This window comes from Elephantulus edwardii, unplaced genomic scaffold (genome assembly GCF_000299155.1).
Source record: "Elephantulus edwardii isolate Elephantulus edwardi_28Jun2011 unplaced genomic scaffold, EleEdw1.0 scaffold00036, whole genome shotgun sequence".
Classification (NCBI taxonomy): Eukaryota; Metazoa; Chordata; class Mammalia; order Macroscelidea; family Macroscelididae; genus Elephantulus; species Elephantulus edwardii.
The window spans coordinates 21,309,614-21,327,570 of NW_006399786.1; the positions used below are offsets into that span (position 1 = coordinate 21,309,614).

General features: G+C 38.4%; 1 protein-coding gene across 1 annotated transcript in view; it reads left to right on the forward strand.

Annotated features, from left to right (window-relative positions):
• Positions 1-17,735, forward strand: part of TMEM64 (transmembrane protein 64) — a 138,525-nt gene extending 120,790 nt beyond the window's left edge. Inside the window, exons 4-5 of the mRNA XM_006884630.1 lie at positions 10,923-11,078; positions 17,544-17,735. Of these exons, the coding sequence (XP_006884692.1) occupies positions 10,923-11,078; positions 17,544-17,735 (348 nt within the window). The remainder of the gene's footprint in view (positions 1-10,922; positions 11,079-17,543) is intronic.
• Positions 17,736-17,957: the final 222 nt, after the last annotated feature.

Sequence of the window (17,957 nt, forward strand, 5' to 3'; positions counted from 1 at the left end):
TATATTGAGCCTCAATCCATATTGAAGGCTGCAGTCCTTGACCCTCTGCAGCAAGCGCTTCAGGTCCTCCTCAGTTTCAGCAAGCAGGGTTATGTCATCTGCGTAACGCAGATTGTTGCTAGATCTTCCACCAATCCTGATGCCAACACTTCTCATAGAGCCCAGCCTCCCAGATGATCTGTTCTGCATACAGGTTGAGTAAGTGTTGAATACTGTGTTAAATTTGATTCAAATCCACCAGCTTTTCCAAGAGAGAAGGTGGATAATCTGTGCAGTTTACAGCCCTGAAAACCTGTTGGAGGTTAAGCAATGAGTCCATCTGACTTGACAGTGAGAGAGTATCGTAATAGGCCGCCACTGCCAAAGGCTGCGTCTCTGCTGGTTTAAATCTACTGGCTCTTTGGGTAAATTCCTGAAAAAGCCTCTGAAGAGTCTGCTATTTGACTTAATAGCAGTGAGTTTAAATATAGTAATAGCTCTGTAGTAATTAGTATTAAATGACAATAAGGTAGGTCTGTCTTTCAGTAGCCCTTCTTTAACATTAAATATGCGAATAGAAGTTGTATTTGGAAATAATCTAAGGTAATTATGTAGTTGAATCTGAACTTGATGAGGGACAGATATGAATTTGACATTATAAAGTCAAAGAAAAAAGAAAATCTACTTCATAAAATTGGCAATATAAGCTTCATTTTAGTGAAGGAGAAATAGACACATTAGTTCAGAAACTTGAACTTGTTCCGGGTTCTACAACTAACTACCCACTGGTGGAATGCAAATAAGACTTGAACCAGTCTCAGCAGATGTAGTACATCTTACTCTGCTGTTCTTACAGATAACTATTGGATGCTAGATTGTGAAGCCACTTGTTACAAAACAGAACAAAGCCCTACCCAATCCTGTGATATTCTCACAGTCTCTACTGTGCTCACACCTGTTGTCATTGTGTCTGTATATCTCGTTGAGGATCTTCCTCTTTTTCACAGGCCCTGCTATCCTGAGCCTAAATGAATGGTTTTTCTGCAGGAATTGACCTTTCTTGATAACATACTCAAAGTCTGTGAGATGAAAACTCATCATCCTCCCTTCTAAAGAGCATTCTGGGTAGATTACTTCTAACAGAATTTTTCGTTCTTTTCACAGTCCATAATTTATTCAGTATTTTCTGCCAGTACCATAATTCAAAGACATTAATTCTTCTTCACCCTCCCTCATTCATTGCTCAACTTTTACATGTATATGAGGCAGACACACCTTAATGATGTTAAACCAACATCATTACTCTTCAGTGCTTTAAAGAAGTACTTGACAGGAGTTTGCCCCAGTGTAACTTGTCTTTGGATTTCTTGACTGCTGCTACCGTGGATATTGACTGTGGAATCAAGTAAAACGAAATAATTGACAACGTTAATACTGTTTTCCAGTATTATTGTCCATTTGTATGCTTTTATTTATTGCACTATAATTCATATTGTAATTCATGTCTTTGATCTTTATTAGGAAGTACTTCAAGACTTCATTTTTTGGCAGAGTTGTGTCATATGTATTTGTTGTGTTGTGTTCCATAGAGTCAGAACCGACCCATAGCTGACCCTTCAGTGGGTTTTCAAAGGCAGTTAGTTAATCACAGGGGAGGAGTGGAACAGCTTTGTTGAACTGCAAACTGCATGCTTTGTGGGTTTAAATCATCTGCATATGTTGTTGTTGTTGTTAAGTGCCATCAAGTCATAGACAATTCGTAGCAATACTATGAACAGAAGACCTGAACACTTGTATAACTATTATCGTTTCTCCACGTTCATAGAGTTTCTGGAGGCAAGCTATTTCAGAAGTGGATGACACTCCTGCTTCCAAGCTTGTTTTAATGGGGGAGCTCCACCAAACACTGTCCACCATGAGTAACCATTCTCGCATTTGACACATCAGTGTCACAGTGTTTAACATCACAACAAGGACAGGTTACCTCTGTACAGCAAATGGACAGACCAGGGCTATATGACCTAGAAGAATGTTTGACAAAAAACAATTAAAGCCAGGCCCAAGGGCCCAAATGGATTTTTAAATCAGAGGTCAAATCACATCATCTCACACCCATTAGCGAATCAACATTCCACCCTTATCCTCACCAGTAGCAGCAAACAAGCCTTTGTAGAATCTGGCTCCTGCAGATGACTTCCAACTGGATTCCCCATCTGCCCATAGCAGTCTATTAATGATCTCCTTCCAATCCTAAGGACATATGCTTTTGCATACAGTTCAACTTCTTGGATTATTTGCTCAGTATACAGGTTAAATAAGTATGGTAAAAAGGTGCAGCCCCCAAATGTACATCTTTACTGATTTTAAACCGTGTAGTGTTCTACTATATCCTGTTTATTTTAGTGCTGAAATTTCTTACCCACAGAAATACCCCTTCCAACTAAAACAGATTTCTGAGTATGCCCTTCACAACATGCTGCCAGTGAGTCAGTTTTGACTCTTTGGGGTTTTATAGGATAGAGTCCAGCGCCTCCTTTGGGCTCCTGTGACTTTAAGTCTTGATAAAAGCTGGCTGCCACCCCTTTGCCTTTGGAGTGACTGGTATACTCGAATCACTGATCTTGGGTTAGTAGCATACTATCTTAAGCACTGAACCTCTAGTGCTTGCTTGAATTTACTCAGGCAAGAAGCAAATTTTAGTTTAGACTGAGATTAGTTTTAGTCTTTCTCACTGATTTCTAGACCTTCATACTCTCTCCACCCACTCTGATGTACACACCTTTGATGTCTCAGAGCCTCCCCTCTCTAGGTATGTTCTTGGTTTTTTTGTTATTCCTCTGTATCTTTGAGATTATCTCTCTCCTTCCCTACCCCTATTTCAGTAAAAAAAAATAATTCTTCCTGTCTATGATTGAAGAAATTTTCCTGGGCTTACCTCAAAGAGAAAATGAGCTTCAGTCATCATGGGAGGCTGGTTTGCATCAGTCCTTGATTAGTCCGTGCTGTGTGGCCTTCTCCATGTTCCCAGATCTTAAAAATGGAGAGGTGATTATGAGAAATAAATTGCTAAGAGAAGTACGAGCATAATTAAATATTCTTTCTGGCACGTAGTCAAGTTTGAATAAGTTTTGGCTTTCTTTTGATGATGATTAGTTGTGGAAGTTGTGATATTTACATTTTTAGAGGCAAGAACCAGTTATAAAACACAGATGAAAGAAGGGGGCTTTATACTGCTTTTCATTTTTTGACTAGAATTTTTCTGTGGGTGCCAAATAAGAATAAGCTTGCTGATAATCCACTTCTGAAACTCTCATAATCGGAAATATGTACTTAACACTTTATGTAGTTTTAGGCTCTATGAACTATAATTTTTCGAGTACGCATTTACATTTTCCCCTCTGTTAAAAGCATATTCATTATTTCTGTAGAGAAATAGCTAATACTTAGGTTTCTTTCCTCAGTGCCTTTAATCTTGTAATTATAGGTATTTCCATTCAATGAAATAAATTTTTTTTAAATTCTTACTTTACGTGTTTATAAGTGCTGTTTTTATCTGGACATGTATTTCCTATGACTACTGTCACCTTTTTACTGTATCACTTGATAAGTAAATTATGTTGCATAACAACTTTAAAATCTCAAAAGTTTAGAAAGCAGAGAAAGATTTACTTATCCTGCTTGACATATGTCCAACTTTAAGGATGAGGGACTTCTTCAAGCCATTCTTTTCTTTGGGTTCTCTTGTTTTGTCCCATCGAGTCAGAATCTCCTAGTAACTGATCCTCCAGTGGGTTTTCAGAGGCAGTGAGTCACATGGGAGGAGATTGTTCGTCTTTCTCCCACAGAGCAGCTGGTGGATTGGTATGTCGTGCCTGGGGGTTGGCAGTTCAGCATCTTTACCACTTTTGGCATCCGACTGACGAAAAGAGCCACCTTCTCACACTTGTTTCCAGTGATCTGATGAATTGCACACTGGATTTTAAAGCGTCCACATGGAAGTAATCTCACTTTTCATTGTCCTAACAATAACAGTCCATGTACCATGGACTGCCAAGAAAACAAACAGATTCATCGTAGAGAGGATTAAACCAGGCTGCTCCTTGGAGGCAAGGATTCTGGGGCTTCGTCTGACATACTTTGGACATGTTGTAAGGAGAGACAGGTCTTTAGAGAGGGACATCATGCTGGGCAGAGTGAAGGGACAGCGCAGGAGGGGAAGACCCTCTATGAGGTGGATTGATTCAGTGACTGGGGTAATCGGGATGGGAGTGTCAGAGGCAGTGCGATTGGCACAGGATAGAGCAGGGGTTAGGGCTGTTTGTACATAGGGTCGCTATGAGTCGCAAACGACTCGACGGCACATAACAACAACAGCAATAACAAGGTGCACTGCCACAGCTGACTTTAGAGGAGTGACTGCTGGGCCAGGTAGGAGAGTAGCCAGCATTTGGATGCCTCCTTTCTCATTTCCATCCCTGTTCCTTGCCCACTGCTGCCATTTTAGGACAGTATCTCTTGTCCCAACCCTGACTCTTCACTCCTGGACCTTGGCTTTCCAAACTCTTCTATATCTAGCAAAAACTTTCTGAAATGCAGAAAGGAGCAAAAAAGCCTTCTCAGTAGATTTTCTTCCCACGTGAGCACAAATAACAGACTTCACTCCTTACCGCTTCAGCCTTTCTTGCTTTTGAACAATTACTGTCAGTTTTGTTAACTTCATTTCATCCTCAGCACATGTGGTGATGTTTCTAATTCCAGACAAGTTTGTAGCTTTGAGACTTCAGATTCTTTTTAGAAATTCCCGGGGAAGGAAACTCAAGATGAGTCAGAAAGGGCCATTGTTGCAGGTGTAGGAGCTGAAATAATAAAAACAAAATCTAGAAGAATTTTTTGGATTAAGTTAAAAATTGAAAAATTCACAAGAATAACCTCCCATTCTATATTTAATGAACATTATATTGTAAAATGGACTCTAAAATACCTCCCTGGATACATCTAAACTTCTAAGAAAGTTTAGTTTCCTATAAATGTAACATTTAATCAAAAATTATTATGTGACTATTGGTTATTATCAGTAAAAGTATTCAGATTAGTATTTGCTACTTGCAGAGGGATCTGAGTTTTCTGGTTTGCTACATGTTTGGTTTTTGCTGCTCTTTATGGAAGATCCTAAAAATCTTTCCTCATCTCTCTTCACTAGAATAGTAAAGGTTAGTGGCTGGAGGGGGGTGTGTGTGAAGGATTCAGTAGGTACTTGAGAAGATGGGGTGATAATAGGTATAGGTAAATAGTAATTAAATAAAATATATATGAATGATTGCTTAAAACACAGTGTACATGAAAGAAATACAATATATATGAAAGATTATATGCAAGTAACAAAAAGCCCCCAACAGCAACAACAGAGGAATATGTGTGTACCACGAGTTATAACCGACAAAGTAAGTAAATGGGGAAGTGTAAATTCTTATCCATTATTCTCCTTCACTACTCAGTGGAATTACTTTATAGAGTTCTGGTACCAGACTCTTAATTACTTTTATTATAGCTTCAAATCCGTAGGAAGTTAGAAGCAGAAACAAAAAATACTTTTTATTTGTTTGGGGGAAAGACAGGGGTTATGAAGACAACTATCTTGCCTGAAATAGTAAAGAATGATTGATTAAAAACTTGACGTAGATAGAACTGTTCTCTACATTTCTCTAGAGTTGACCTTGTGTTATAAAGAAAATGATAAATTGCTTCGGTAATTTGGTATATGATTGAACTAAACTTCATTATATTTAAGAAAAAAGTTTCGACTAGTGATAGTGGTGATTGTTGTTACGGTTAGGAGTTAGGCTGCCAGTGCAGTTCTAACCCACCAGTTGCTCCATGGAAAAAAGGTGGATAATCCCCTCTTGTGTGATATACTGTCTCTGAAAACCTGTTGGAGGGTCAGCTGAGGGTCAGGTTTAAGTTGATGGTACACAACACACAACATGTATGTAATAGGCATAGTGGTAGGGACCAGAGACACTGCAAAGAAGAGGATGGACGCTGCTCTTTCCTTCACAAAATTTAGAGTGAAAGTAATAAAGGGCATGCAGGTGATGACACCAGCAGGCACTGTCCAAATTGAAATTGGGAGTGGGGTGCTTAGTGTTCTTAGGCAGACTTGAGGGATCAGGGAAGATTTCCTAGAGGAATTGATGTCTGTGAGCTGAATGGGAGGAAAGGAGTGTCCTCACAGAGACCCAGAAGGAAGAGAGTGAGGCATGCCCTAGGAATTGAGAGAATGTAATGTGCCTAGAACAGATGAGACAGTTACACGATGCACTTCACATGCTGAAGAACTCAGCTTGACTCTTGTGGCAGTAAGCAAGAGTGTAAGGAGGATTAGATGTGCAATTGTAAAGCTATTCTGTAGGATTTAGCATTGTTGGTGAATAAAGGGCATGTCTGAGTGACAAGACGGTGTGGAAGGAACCTAGTTAGGAAACTTTTACTGTATCCCAGGCAGAAGAAAAATTTACCAGAAGATAAAGGACTAAGTTAGAACTTGGTTTATAAGATGTACCACTTCAGAATATTTAGAACCGATTATTTATTAATTTTTAAAATTTGTTAATAATTTTATAAAACTTTGTTTTGCTCCATTGGTTAAAATACTTAGCACTTTAGCAAAACTTAGTGATTAACTAAAAATAGTTATTTGTTCTTTAAAGATAAATGGTTTTCCTGACAAAACTGATAAATAATAATTTCTGTAGGATGAGATTTGGCCATAAAAGATTTGATCAAAAATTTGAGTGGCAGGGCCATTTTGTATTTTTGAAGTGCATTCTTAAAAATAGCCATTGAAACAGGTGAGGGAGAGAACTCTTTAAAAGGGATATATAATTAGGTATTATTGTCATGACAGGAGTTCAGAATGAAGGCTGCATAGTAGAGGACTTGAGGGAGGGATTGTATAACAATTTAAGAATTTTTCTTTTATTTTTCAAAGACAAGAGTGAATTGGGGAGGAGGGCTGGGCAGGGAAAAATGCAACAATGAATGGAAATCCAAAGTTTCTGTAAACTTTCATTAAAATTAATTAAAAAAAATAGCCCTTTGGTATTAATTTGTCATGCATGAAGGCCAATTATGTGCTACGTTTAGAAGGCATTTTTTTAAAGACCATTTAAAGAAAGAATATCTGAAGAAGGGAGTGCTAGTGACCTAGTGGGTAGGGAGTTGTGCTGCCAACCCAAAGGTGGTTCAAGTCTACCAGTTACTCCTTGGAAGAAAGATGGGTGAGCCTCTCCTGTGCAGTTTCAACCTCTGAAAACTGCTGGAGGCTTCGCTCTTAATTTCCTAACCAATGGTAATGAGTTTTGTTATGTATGTATGTATGTATGTATGTATGTATTTAAATTTTTTTGTGTGTACTGTCAAAATCCGATCTGACTGGTGCAGGAGGAGATTGTCCCATCTTCTCCAACAGACCATCTGGTGGTTTCGAACCGTGCACCTCTGAGGTTGCAGTGCAGCTTGCCACTAGACCACCAGAGCTCGCCGAGTTTGAGTTTTTGATACAAAGACTGTGGGCTTAAACTTGCATCCTGATTACTTTTCCTGTCTGTTCGCCAGACCCCCCTTGTATATGCCCTATAAACAATACAAAGTCTACTGTCAACTTCATAAACGACTTCGTGCTTTCTATGCTGTATTATCCTTGTTATATTCCTTCCTCAGTCCTCAGAGCTTGCCAGCTAAGCCTGTGTTTTGCTTTCAGTGCCCATTTTAAATGTTTCTTTCATCCGGAATTTGTCCCTTGATTCCCACTTCTATGTCGTAAGCCTTGAGTTGGAGAGAATACATTTCCAAAGTCATTCATGTGACTGTTGGTTAAAAAATTGAGTTCCTTGCCACATGAGCCTCTCCATACAGTTACTCCAAACGTGGCAGGATGCCTGCTTGAAAGGGAAATGGAGGTCTGCAAAATAGCAAGGGCCACATTGAGAGCACCATAGCTGACCTTTTCCAGCTTCACAGGAGGAAACTCTCCAAGCCCCACAGCATCAATAACACAAACCCAATTTCCATGAGGTCAGACATGTCCCCCACACTCTCATGCCTCTTTATACTTAACACCAATATTACTGCTCAAATGGGTCTAAAATCCAATGTGATCGCTCACAGACCACACAGAATCATAGTGGGGGAGTGAAAGGTGGTAATTCAGATTAATAACAAAATACAGTCAGGACATCACCCAAAATGTACATGGCAAGCACCTCAGCCTCATGGCTCTAAGTGCTCCCAAGTTCTCAGTCCTCCTGCCAAAATTGGTTCCCCCTCCCCAAGTCCCATCTCACATCCATTCATTGCTGCTGCTGCTGCTATCCCAAAGCGGAACCTACATTTCACAGGTCAAAGGAGGTCTCTCTACCCTTTTGGTAAGGCAAAGAATTCCAGTTCTCTGCAGCTAGAGCTGTTCAGTTAATTGGTGAGACTAGCCAATTCACTTGTAGATTGTTAAAACCAGCCAATCCCTTTGCAGATAGACCAACACACCTCACTTGCACAGTGTCATCTACATTAGGAAGTCATGATGACAGACAAACTCCACAAAGCCTCAGTCTTGATGTGCATAAAGACTAACAATAGTCTTGTGTATGTGTGTGGTATGTATATGGAGCTCTGGTAGTTTAGTGTTAAGGAGTTGCACTGCCAACCCAAAAGCACACAGTTTGAATCTACCAGCTGCTTCTTGGGAGAAAGATGGGCAGTCTCCTCCCTTGTGACTCACTGCCTCTGAAAACCCACTGGAGGGTCAGCTATGAGTTGGTTCGATTCCAGCAACATGTACATTGACAGCAACAATTTTGGAAGTGGCATTCTATCAGTTCTGCATTCTGTTTTGTTTTTTTATTAATGATTTTTAATGCAACATATTTTTTACAACATATTCTTTCCATTTAATTTCTTCCCCATTCATTCACTGTTCCACATTTTCCTCCCTGCCTACCCCCCAGTTTATTTTTCTTTTTGAAAAGAAAAAAATTCTTTCATTGTTATATAATCCCCCCAAGTCCACATTCCACTTTACTATTTATTTCTTTTGTGTAATCTTGTCATGAAAAAAATTCCTAACCCTATATTCTTTTTAAACAGTTCTCTCCCTCATCTGTTTCAATACAGTATTATTTATCCCCTCTTTTCTTGGGTTTCCCCCAACCTTGATGTCAGTCCCATCTTACAGCAGTGGTACTATGCAGTATTTGTCCTTTTGTGACTGAGAAGTCCTTTTGTGACTGAGACTCAGCATAATGTACTCCAGGGTCACCCATTTTGTATAATATCTCATGAGTTTTTTGTTTTTCAATGCAGCATAGTATTCCATTTTGTGAATATACCACAGCTTCTCTATCCATTTGTTTGTTGATGTTCACTTGGGTTGTTTCCAACTCTTTGCTATTGTGAACAAAGCAATAATAAACATGGGTGTGCATATATCTGTTTGAGTGGCAGTTCTGGTTTCTTTAGAGTATATTCCCAGTAGTGGAATTGCTGGGTCAAATGGTATTTCTATTTCCAGCTTTTTAAGAAAGCCCCCTACTGCCTTCTATAGGGGTCACACCATTTTACACTCACGCCAATAGTGAGTGAATAAGGAAGGGCTCCAGTTCCTCCACAAACTTGTGAGCATTTGATTTTGCTAATCTTGCTGGGGTGAGATGATATCTCACATTTGTTTTGAAAATGTGCAGATTTATAATTCAGCCACAGCCTTTACTTCCAGTTAACTTCTTCATTGGCTCTCAGTTCTTTTTTAAACATACTCTTGTTCCAGAAGTCGGTTAGTTTCTCGTCATTCCTTCTGTCTAGATAACATGCAACAAAAAATCTACAGCAATGAGCAAATGAACCCAGTGGTCATGTATGTTGTTAAGTAAATTCATGATTTCTGTGGCCCAGGCACCAACAAGGATCCCACCATCAAGGGCAGCCGTGAACTCAGCATTTTGTTCATTAATGTTTATTGAAGTAAGCATTAGGTCCAGCTCCCACTCAGATATAAAGGAGGATTATATAAGATCGTGAATACCAGGGAGAAGGGTCTTTGGGGATAGTTTTGATGTTCCTCATGTGCAGTCTACTGCCTCTGAAAACCCACTGGAGAGTCAGGTAGGAGTACCACTACCACAACAAATTAAGGATTTCGTTGCTTTTTAATCATAAAATACACACACACACACACACCCAATGTATAGAAGAAGAAATTGCCATAATTGATTTAGGTCTGTTTAAATTGTTTTGGGTTTACTCTGTGGCATATTTATGCAAGTAATGATTCTTCTTAATCATTTTTTGGAGTCTCTGTCATGGGCTAGTCATTTGCTAATTAATTTGTACATCTTTCTGAAGCCAACAATAGTCTTACAAATGTTGGTCATATTTTCATTTTACAAATGAAAAACACGTGCTGCTCGGAGATTGAGAGGGATTTTCACAGAAGCATTGAATTCTCAGCACTGGAATGTCATCCATAATTATCTGGCTTCAGAACCCAATGACTGCATTGTGGTTTAAGTGTTCTTATGAAGAATACTTAATGTCAGGAGAAGGAGAACAACTTAAAAACTATTTTTATAATGTGATCCATCTGTTCTTTCTGTTAATGTTTTCTTCACTTGGAACGAAAAGAAAAGTCAAAGGTTGCCTTTGAAAATGGCAAATTTTCAAAGAAAATGGAAGAATTTTAGAGGATTCAAGTTTTTCTTTAACTTTTAATTCAAAATTTTGTATATTCTGCATAATTTTCTGTATAATAATTTTTAAAAATCAGAATTTTTTGTTAAGTAGTATTTTAGCTCCTTGTACTCCCAAAGGAAAATAATTGGCAAGACCTGTAGACCACTATACATGAACTTTGAACTTTTTAATGAATCATTCCCTTTAATCTACTCTTCTAGATTACTGATCTCTCATTACCCAATTATCTGATGGCATCTTCAGTTGGATTGCTTCCTACCCAGCTTCTGAATTCTTACTTGGGTACCACCCTGCGGACAATGGAAGATGTCATTGCAGAACAGAGTGTTAGTGGATATTTTGTTTTTTGTTTACAGGTGAGTTTAAGGTCAAGGGTTGTAATTTTTGTTGGTTTTACTGATATAACTCTAACATACTGTGGTGTGGGAAGAGGTACGAATATGTTAGGAATATGAATTCCTAAAATTCCCTTAAGTAAAAACAAAGATATCTAGAAAAGGGATTGACAGAAGTAGGATCCTTTTTCCAGTGACCATTTCAAAATAATCACTAAATCAAGTAACTTTATGGGTAGAGTTGTATATAGTTAATGTAACTGAGATTTAATATTTCTGAGTTTTTATCTTAGCAGGGAAATTTGTCTTCAGATTACTAAAACTTTTATTAGTTTTTTGGTTTTTTTTTAACAAGTATTTTTATTAGAGAATATTTTTGTTTAATATTAGATAATATATTCTTTTAATAATGAATAATAATAAATTCTTATTAACCTAATACATATTCTTTAATAAAACCAATTATTTATGGAATTAAGTAATTATTGAAGAATGTTAGTTCTTAATACCAACATTCAGAATTAAAGAATATCAGCATTCAGGTTTTGAGAGTATTTGTAGAATATCATCAGTTTAATTTGGTGTAATACAAAAGCTTGTTTTTTGACATACTGCTTTATGAAAAATGTCCAAAGCATCCTATTACATATCAAAATAAGATTGTGTAAAATATTTTGGTGACTGTGATTTTACCATAGTTTGTGTTGTAGACAGTTCCCTGTAACTGATTGATGAAAGTGGGCACTTCTGCTCCATGAGAAATTTCAGTCATTGCCGTTAAATTGCATAGGAAAAGTTAAATAAAAATATATTTGTCTATCAGTGACAACATTTTACTCCAGAGATTCACCCAAAGTCACATAACTTTCTGTTACAACTATCAGGTAAAGTTAGAAAGATGATAACAATGATGATGATAACGGTTACCTTTATTCTACATAGGTGAGCTCATTCAGTCCTTACCACAACCTTAAAAGAGAGCTGATGATGTGCATACACGTCTTCTCAATTCTGTTATCAGTGACATCACACTGGTAGCTTGAAATTGGCCTTTTCAGGAATATTTACGCCATCAAAATGGGCAAATGCTACAAAGTCCACTTTTACCACTTAGAACATGGTTTATCAGAACATCGTTGGCTAATCATATATCCAGTGAGGATCTGAACGGATGCAGTTGACTCTAGAGACCACATTAATTTCCAATATATTATAATCTGCTGGGTATGCAATTCTAATGAAGTGGTTGTTGAGTATTGTCAAGTTGGAACTGACCCACAGCTGACAAACCCTCCAGGGAGTTTTCAGAGGCGATATATTACATTTGAGTTGGTTGCCCATCTTTCTCCCACGGAGCAGCTGGTGAATTTGAACTGTGTGGCTTTAGGTTGACAGTGCAGCTTCTTACCATTATGCCACCAGAGCTCCTTAATGACATGTTGTTGTTATGTGCCGTCGAGTCGCTTGCGACTCATAGCGACCCTATGTACAACAGCCCTAAACTCTGCTCCATCCTGTGCCAGTCGCACTGTCTCTGACACTCCCATGGCGATTACCCCAGTCACTGAATCAATCCACCTCATAGAGGGCCTTCCCCTCCTTCGCTGTCCCTCCACCATCCCAAGCATGATGTCCTTCTCCAAGGACCGGTCTCTCCTCACAACATGTCCAAAGTATGTTAGACGGAGCCTCAGAATCCTTGCCTCCAAGGAGCCACCCGGTTTAACCCTTTCCAGGATGAATCTGTTTGTTTTCCTAGCAGTCCATGGTACTCTCAATACTCTTCTCCAGCACCACAGCTCAAAGGCATCAATTCTCCTATCCTCCTTGGTCATTGTCCAACTCTCTGGTGCATAACAAGTGATTGTGAAGACCATGGCCTGTATCGGACACACCTTAGTCTCCAGAGAGACACCATTGCTCTTCAGTACTTTGGAGGGGTCCCTAACAGCATAGCCATGTGGAATTTACCTGCTGGCCTCACTAATTTTTGTTATTAACTATATGGTACTGTGATTAGAAATTTAATTGTTGGTATCATTCAAGTCTGGAGAAAGGATGAAAGTCACACAAGTGTTGAGGACTTTTGGCTCATAGAGTCACTATGAGTCGCCTATGACTCGACGGCACTTAACAACAACATCATTCAAGGTACTATGCTTCAGTGAAACAGTGCTAAAATAGAACTACTTTTTTTTAGAGAATTAGAATTCTATGTGCTTATGCGCTTTACATTTAATAATAAAATCCAGGAATATTTTCATTGTTGTATTACTTAAAATTTGTCAATAGAAGGCCTGTAATCTTTTTATACTTGGGGAGTTAATTTTTATTTTCAATGTTCTGCTTTTTCCCAAAGCATATTTTCTTTAGGCAATTTGAATCTAGGTTTACAGTTACTGTTTCAGTTTTTTCTTTATACTAGTGCACCAGACTGATGACTTAATGTTTAGCTTTTTAGTAATTAAATCTAAATAATTTGTTTCTAATCATCCTGAGGTACTATTAGATTCTGACATAAATCTTTACATTCTCAGATTTTTTTTTGCCTTTTAAACTTAAGCATATTTTGATTTTTCTGATTGCTTCAAAATAGTTCATCTGTTTGAAACCACCTTTCTGTTTTGACTTCTTGCTTGAATAATTATTGTGCTTCATTATTAGTAGCTTTCAGAGGATTTTTACCATTTGAAATTTTCTGTGTTGTTTTTGTGTACCATTAGGTTGGAACCAACCTTCCAGCAAGTCTTCAGAGGCCATAAATATATTAAATCAATTGAATAGTATTGTGCAGTTTAGTAAATTATTCAGCTATAATTAATAGTTATAATAGATTGCAATAGCACGTGACTTGTCAGCAGTGTTTCTTAAAATACAGAATCTTTGTTTCCCATGATTTCTTACCTGCTGGTAAATTTAACTTTAGGATCTGAGACAAAAAGGTAGCCTAGTTATTTATGAAAAGCAGAGATGGGATATTTATGCCCAGGTTTCATGTCAGTAGGCATTGACTAGATGGCACTACAGACGTTGTTGTTTGTTTCCAGAAAGATTTCATGCAGTTTAGAGAATAGATATGGCTCAGGGAGAGAGGGATGGGGTGGGTGGGTGGGGAGAAAAGTCTTCTTGAAAGGAAAAATCTGTGTCGGCGAAAGGAAGAGGTTTCAAGTACATGTTCATTGAAGTTCCTCATGTTTGCAGGAGAACTTAAAAATGCCCATAAAATTAAAGCTGTACAGAATAGATGTTCACAGGAAGTGCAGCAATTGATTGTGTTGGTATCCACCTTAAATTCTGAGATTTGTCAGTTCACTTGCTCTTTTCTGTGGACTCTGTTTTTCTTTGTAACCACCAGCCAAACTCTGAGTCTTGAGTGAATCAAAATTTTGTGTTCTGCCTGTTCATGTAAGGCTGTAATGACAACCCAATCAATTTAGTAACATTTCACTGATGCTTATAAACTGCCAGCTGGTTTTGCTCCCAAGTCCATTTTTTATGTTGCGTTTTTAAACTCTCTTCATTATTTTAAGAATTCAAACTCTTCTTCCATCTTCATTCTGTTTTTTTCTTTGCTTAGCAGAAAAATTCAAAGTGGTTAAATGGGAAACCCCTGCGTTTTGGTCCAAAAAACTACTGTCTTTCACTTGTGTGCTCTTGGAGATGTCTGTCTTCGGCATGTTCTTCTACCAGGGTTCAATTCTTTCTTCACATTTTAACAGGGAAACTTTTTTATTTCAGTGAAACTTTACAAGTCTTTGATTTTTCATACAATCACTCATAGTCATTTTATAATTTTAATTATTATTGATTGATATACTTAATTAAAATACCTAATCAACCCCTATTGGTTATTGCCTTTTCCTTTATCCAACTTAGCTCTTTGTAAATTTTCACTCCTTTTCCCCTTCTGACAGGGAAACTTAAAATCTCTTTCTCTTCTCACTCTTCCTTCTGTTTAAAATAGACTTCTTTTTCCTTCAAAAAGAGCGGTTTGAAGTTCATACAGAATTTGTGCAGAAAGTATGGTGGAACACCTTGCATTTATGCTACATTTGCTTCAGTTGAGGAACCTGTATTGATATATAGCTGTTGACTCTAACGCAGTTTGCATGAGGATTCACCCTGTTTGTGTTTTACAGGCCTTTGACAGGTTTTGACAAACACATGGTGTCATGTGTCCACCATTACAGTATCATACAGAACAGTTCCACTGCCCTGCATACAGTTTGTGCCTGTGCTCTACCATGGGGCAGCTTTTGCATGCCCCACCCCTTTTCTGGTTTCTTCACTTTGCTGAGGAACGTAGCATGACAATAAAAAGCCAAGTCCATTGCCATCGAGTCAGTGCCAACTCATAGTGACACCGTAGGGCTGAGTAGACCTACCGCATGGGGCTTCTAGGCTTTATGCTTTTGTGAAGGCAACCACCGTATCTTTTTTCCGCAGGTGGGCTTGAACCACAAAGTTTTTTGTTAGCACAGAGGTGTAAAAACCTCAGTGTCATTGAATCAGTCCAAAGTCATAGTAACCTCATTAGGTTTCCAAAGCTTTAAATCTTAACAGGAGAGATCTTTCTCCCAAGGCCCCGTGGTGGATTGGGGCCGACAGGTGCACAGTCATTTCATTAGAATCACAACAGTCTGTATACACAGCACATCAAGGCTCCTTAGCAAAGCCGTTACAGATTGCCAGGCCCTTGGCCTGAAGGATGTCCTGGGTCAGATCAATGTAAAGATCTGTATAAAATAGTGAAAATAGTTTTTCACGGAGGTTGAAAGCTTTCCTCAGTATCACATTCTGTCCTCCAGACATTCTAAGGTCCTCACTAACCTTGTCTCAGTCAGATACACTTTCCAGGCTTTATCTGTCTTGACTTCTAAACAATCAAGACACTGTCAATCATGATTTTGTTATTGAAACATGTTCTTGCCGTATCTTTTCTAACAGTACTATCTTGAACCCCTTCTAAGCCACCTTAGCCACTGCCACCTTCTGTCTCATTGACTATCACCGCCCCTCTGCCCTAAAATTGTGTTCCTCAGAATTTTATCCTAAACTTATTAGTACTTGATGTAATCTTAATTCCCAGAAAATATTTGCTTAAAACTCAAAAGAACTATTCACAAATGGGCTTTGAGGAAACTCATTTAGATCAACTGCTTAAATAATTTGAGGAAGTTATATATAGGATATTAAAAGCGCAAAAGGACCACAACTTCCTCCTGGGCAGTCAGAAACTGAAGTCAGTTGGTTTAATGGACTCTCCTAAAATCACGGTGGTAGTGAATGCCTAACCCGGAACTAGAACCTCAATTCCAGTTTGATGCTTTATTAGGATTGTGGCTTCATTAGTTTTGTTTTCTCTAAGTATAATTTTATGTTCACAGTCACTTTTTTCTAAAGCTTATTGACAGTGTTACTTTTTCTCCACATACTCACCCAATCTGAGAGTTGATTCTTACACTCAGTGAATGACTCTACAGGACAGAGTGGAACTGTAAGGTTTGCAAAAGCTTTACGATTTTAGACCAGATTGCCACATCTTTCCCGTGCAGAGCAGCTGGTAGATTCAGACTGCTAACCTTGAGGTTAACAGGTGCTTTACTCTTTACATTATGAAAGCTCCTTTGTATTTCTTTAAAACTCCACATTGCTGAATTGGAACCGACTCATAACTGACCCTGATTCAGTGGGTTTTCAAGGGAAATCTCAGGAGAGTGAATTGCCCATCTTCCTTTTTTGAGCAACTGGTAGGTTTAAATCTTCCGTCTTTCGGTTAGGAGCGCAACTTCCTAACCACTAGACCATCAGAGCTCCCTTTCGTTTAGGTGGTTATTATCTTTAACACGTTGCCGCAAATGACTACAAATGTGTTTCTAAGCACGGTCATCAGTTTAAAAAGTGTGTGGCAACGTGTTGGCTTTACCAGGTATTTAATTTACAAGTGGTAGTATTTTTCATACTTAGAAATGCCTACAGACAATTCCTATGCACAGATACACTGCTACATTAATTATACTAATAAAGTTTAGCCAGCTCTTCACTCTAGACCTTTATTATTCCTTGAAAGAAGCTTTTTGTTAAAAGGAGACACCTTGTATTAACACCTTGTTTAAATTACCATGTAATGGTCACCTGTGGAATCTTGCCAGCCATCTGCTGAAGAACCAAGGAAGCTCTAGTGGCCTAATTGTAAGAAGCTGTGCTGCAATCCCAAAGGCATACAATTCAAGTCCACCAGCTGCTCCGTAACAGGATAGGCAGTCTCCTCCTGTGTGGGTTATTGCCTCTGAATATTCACTGGAAGCTCAGCTGTGAGTTGATTCCCACTGAGCAACACACAACAACACCTGTGCAAGCTAGTTACCTGACAGTATTTGAGAAGCATCCTGTTTAAAACACTTCTAAATCAAATGCTTAGATTTATTTCTACCTTTTTTCTGTTCAAAATATTGTTAACCATCAATGTTTTATTTTTGTTCACAGATTATTATAAGTATAGGCCTCATGTTTTATGTAGTTCATCGAGCTCAAGTGGAATTGAACGCAGCTATTGTAGCTTGTGAAATGGAACTGAAAACCTCTCTGGTTAAAGGCAACCAACCAAATCCCAGTGGCTCTTCATTCTACAACAAGAGGACCCTGACATTTTCCGGAGGTGGCATCAATGTTGTATGATTCTAAAGAAATGGCTGGTTGGCAGGAGCCTTGCATGCTGTCCCACGTCTAGCGGGCACCTGACTGACAGATAGAGTGACAAGTTGTAATTGTATTATGGCACAGACAAAACTGATGAGTTTTTAAATTGCACAAATTTTTTAGAGCAGGAATCATTTTCTGGCTATGTAAATGTATATGTAGATGCAATTATGGCTGCAGCTCTTTATGATTTATCATGCT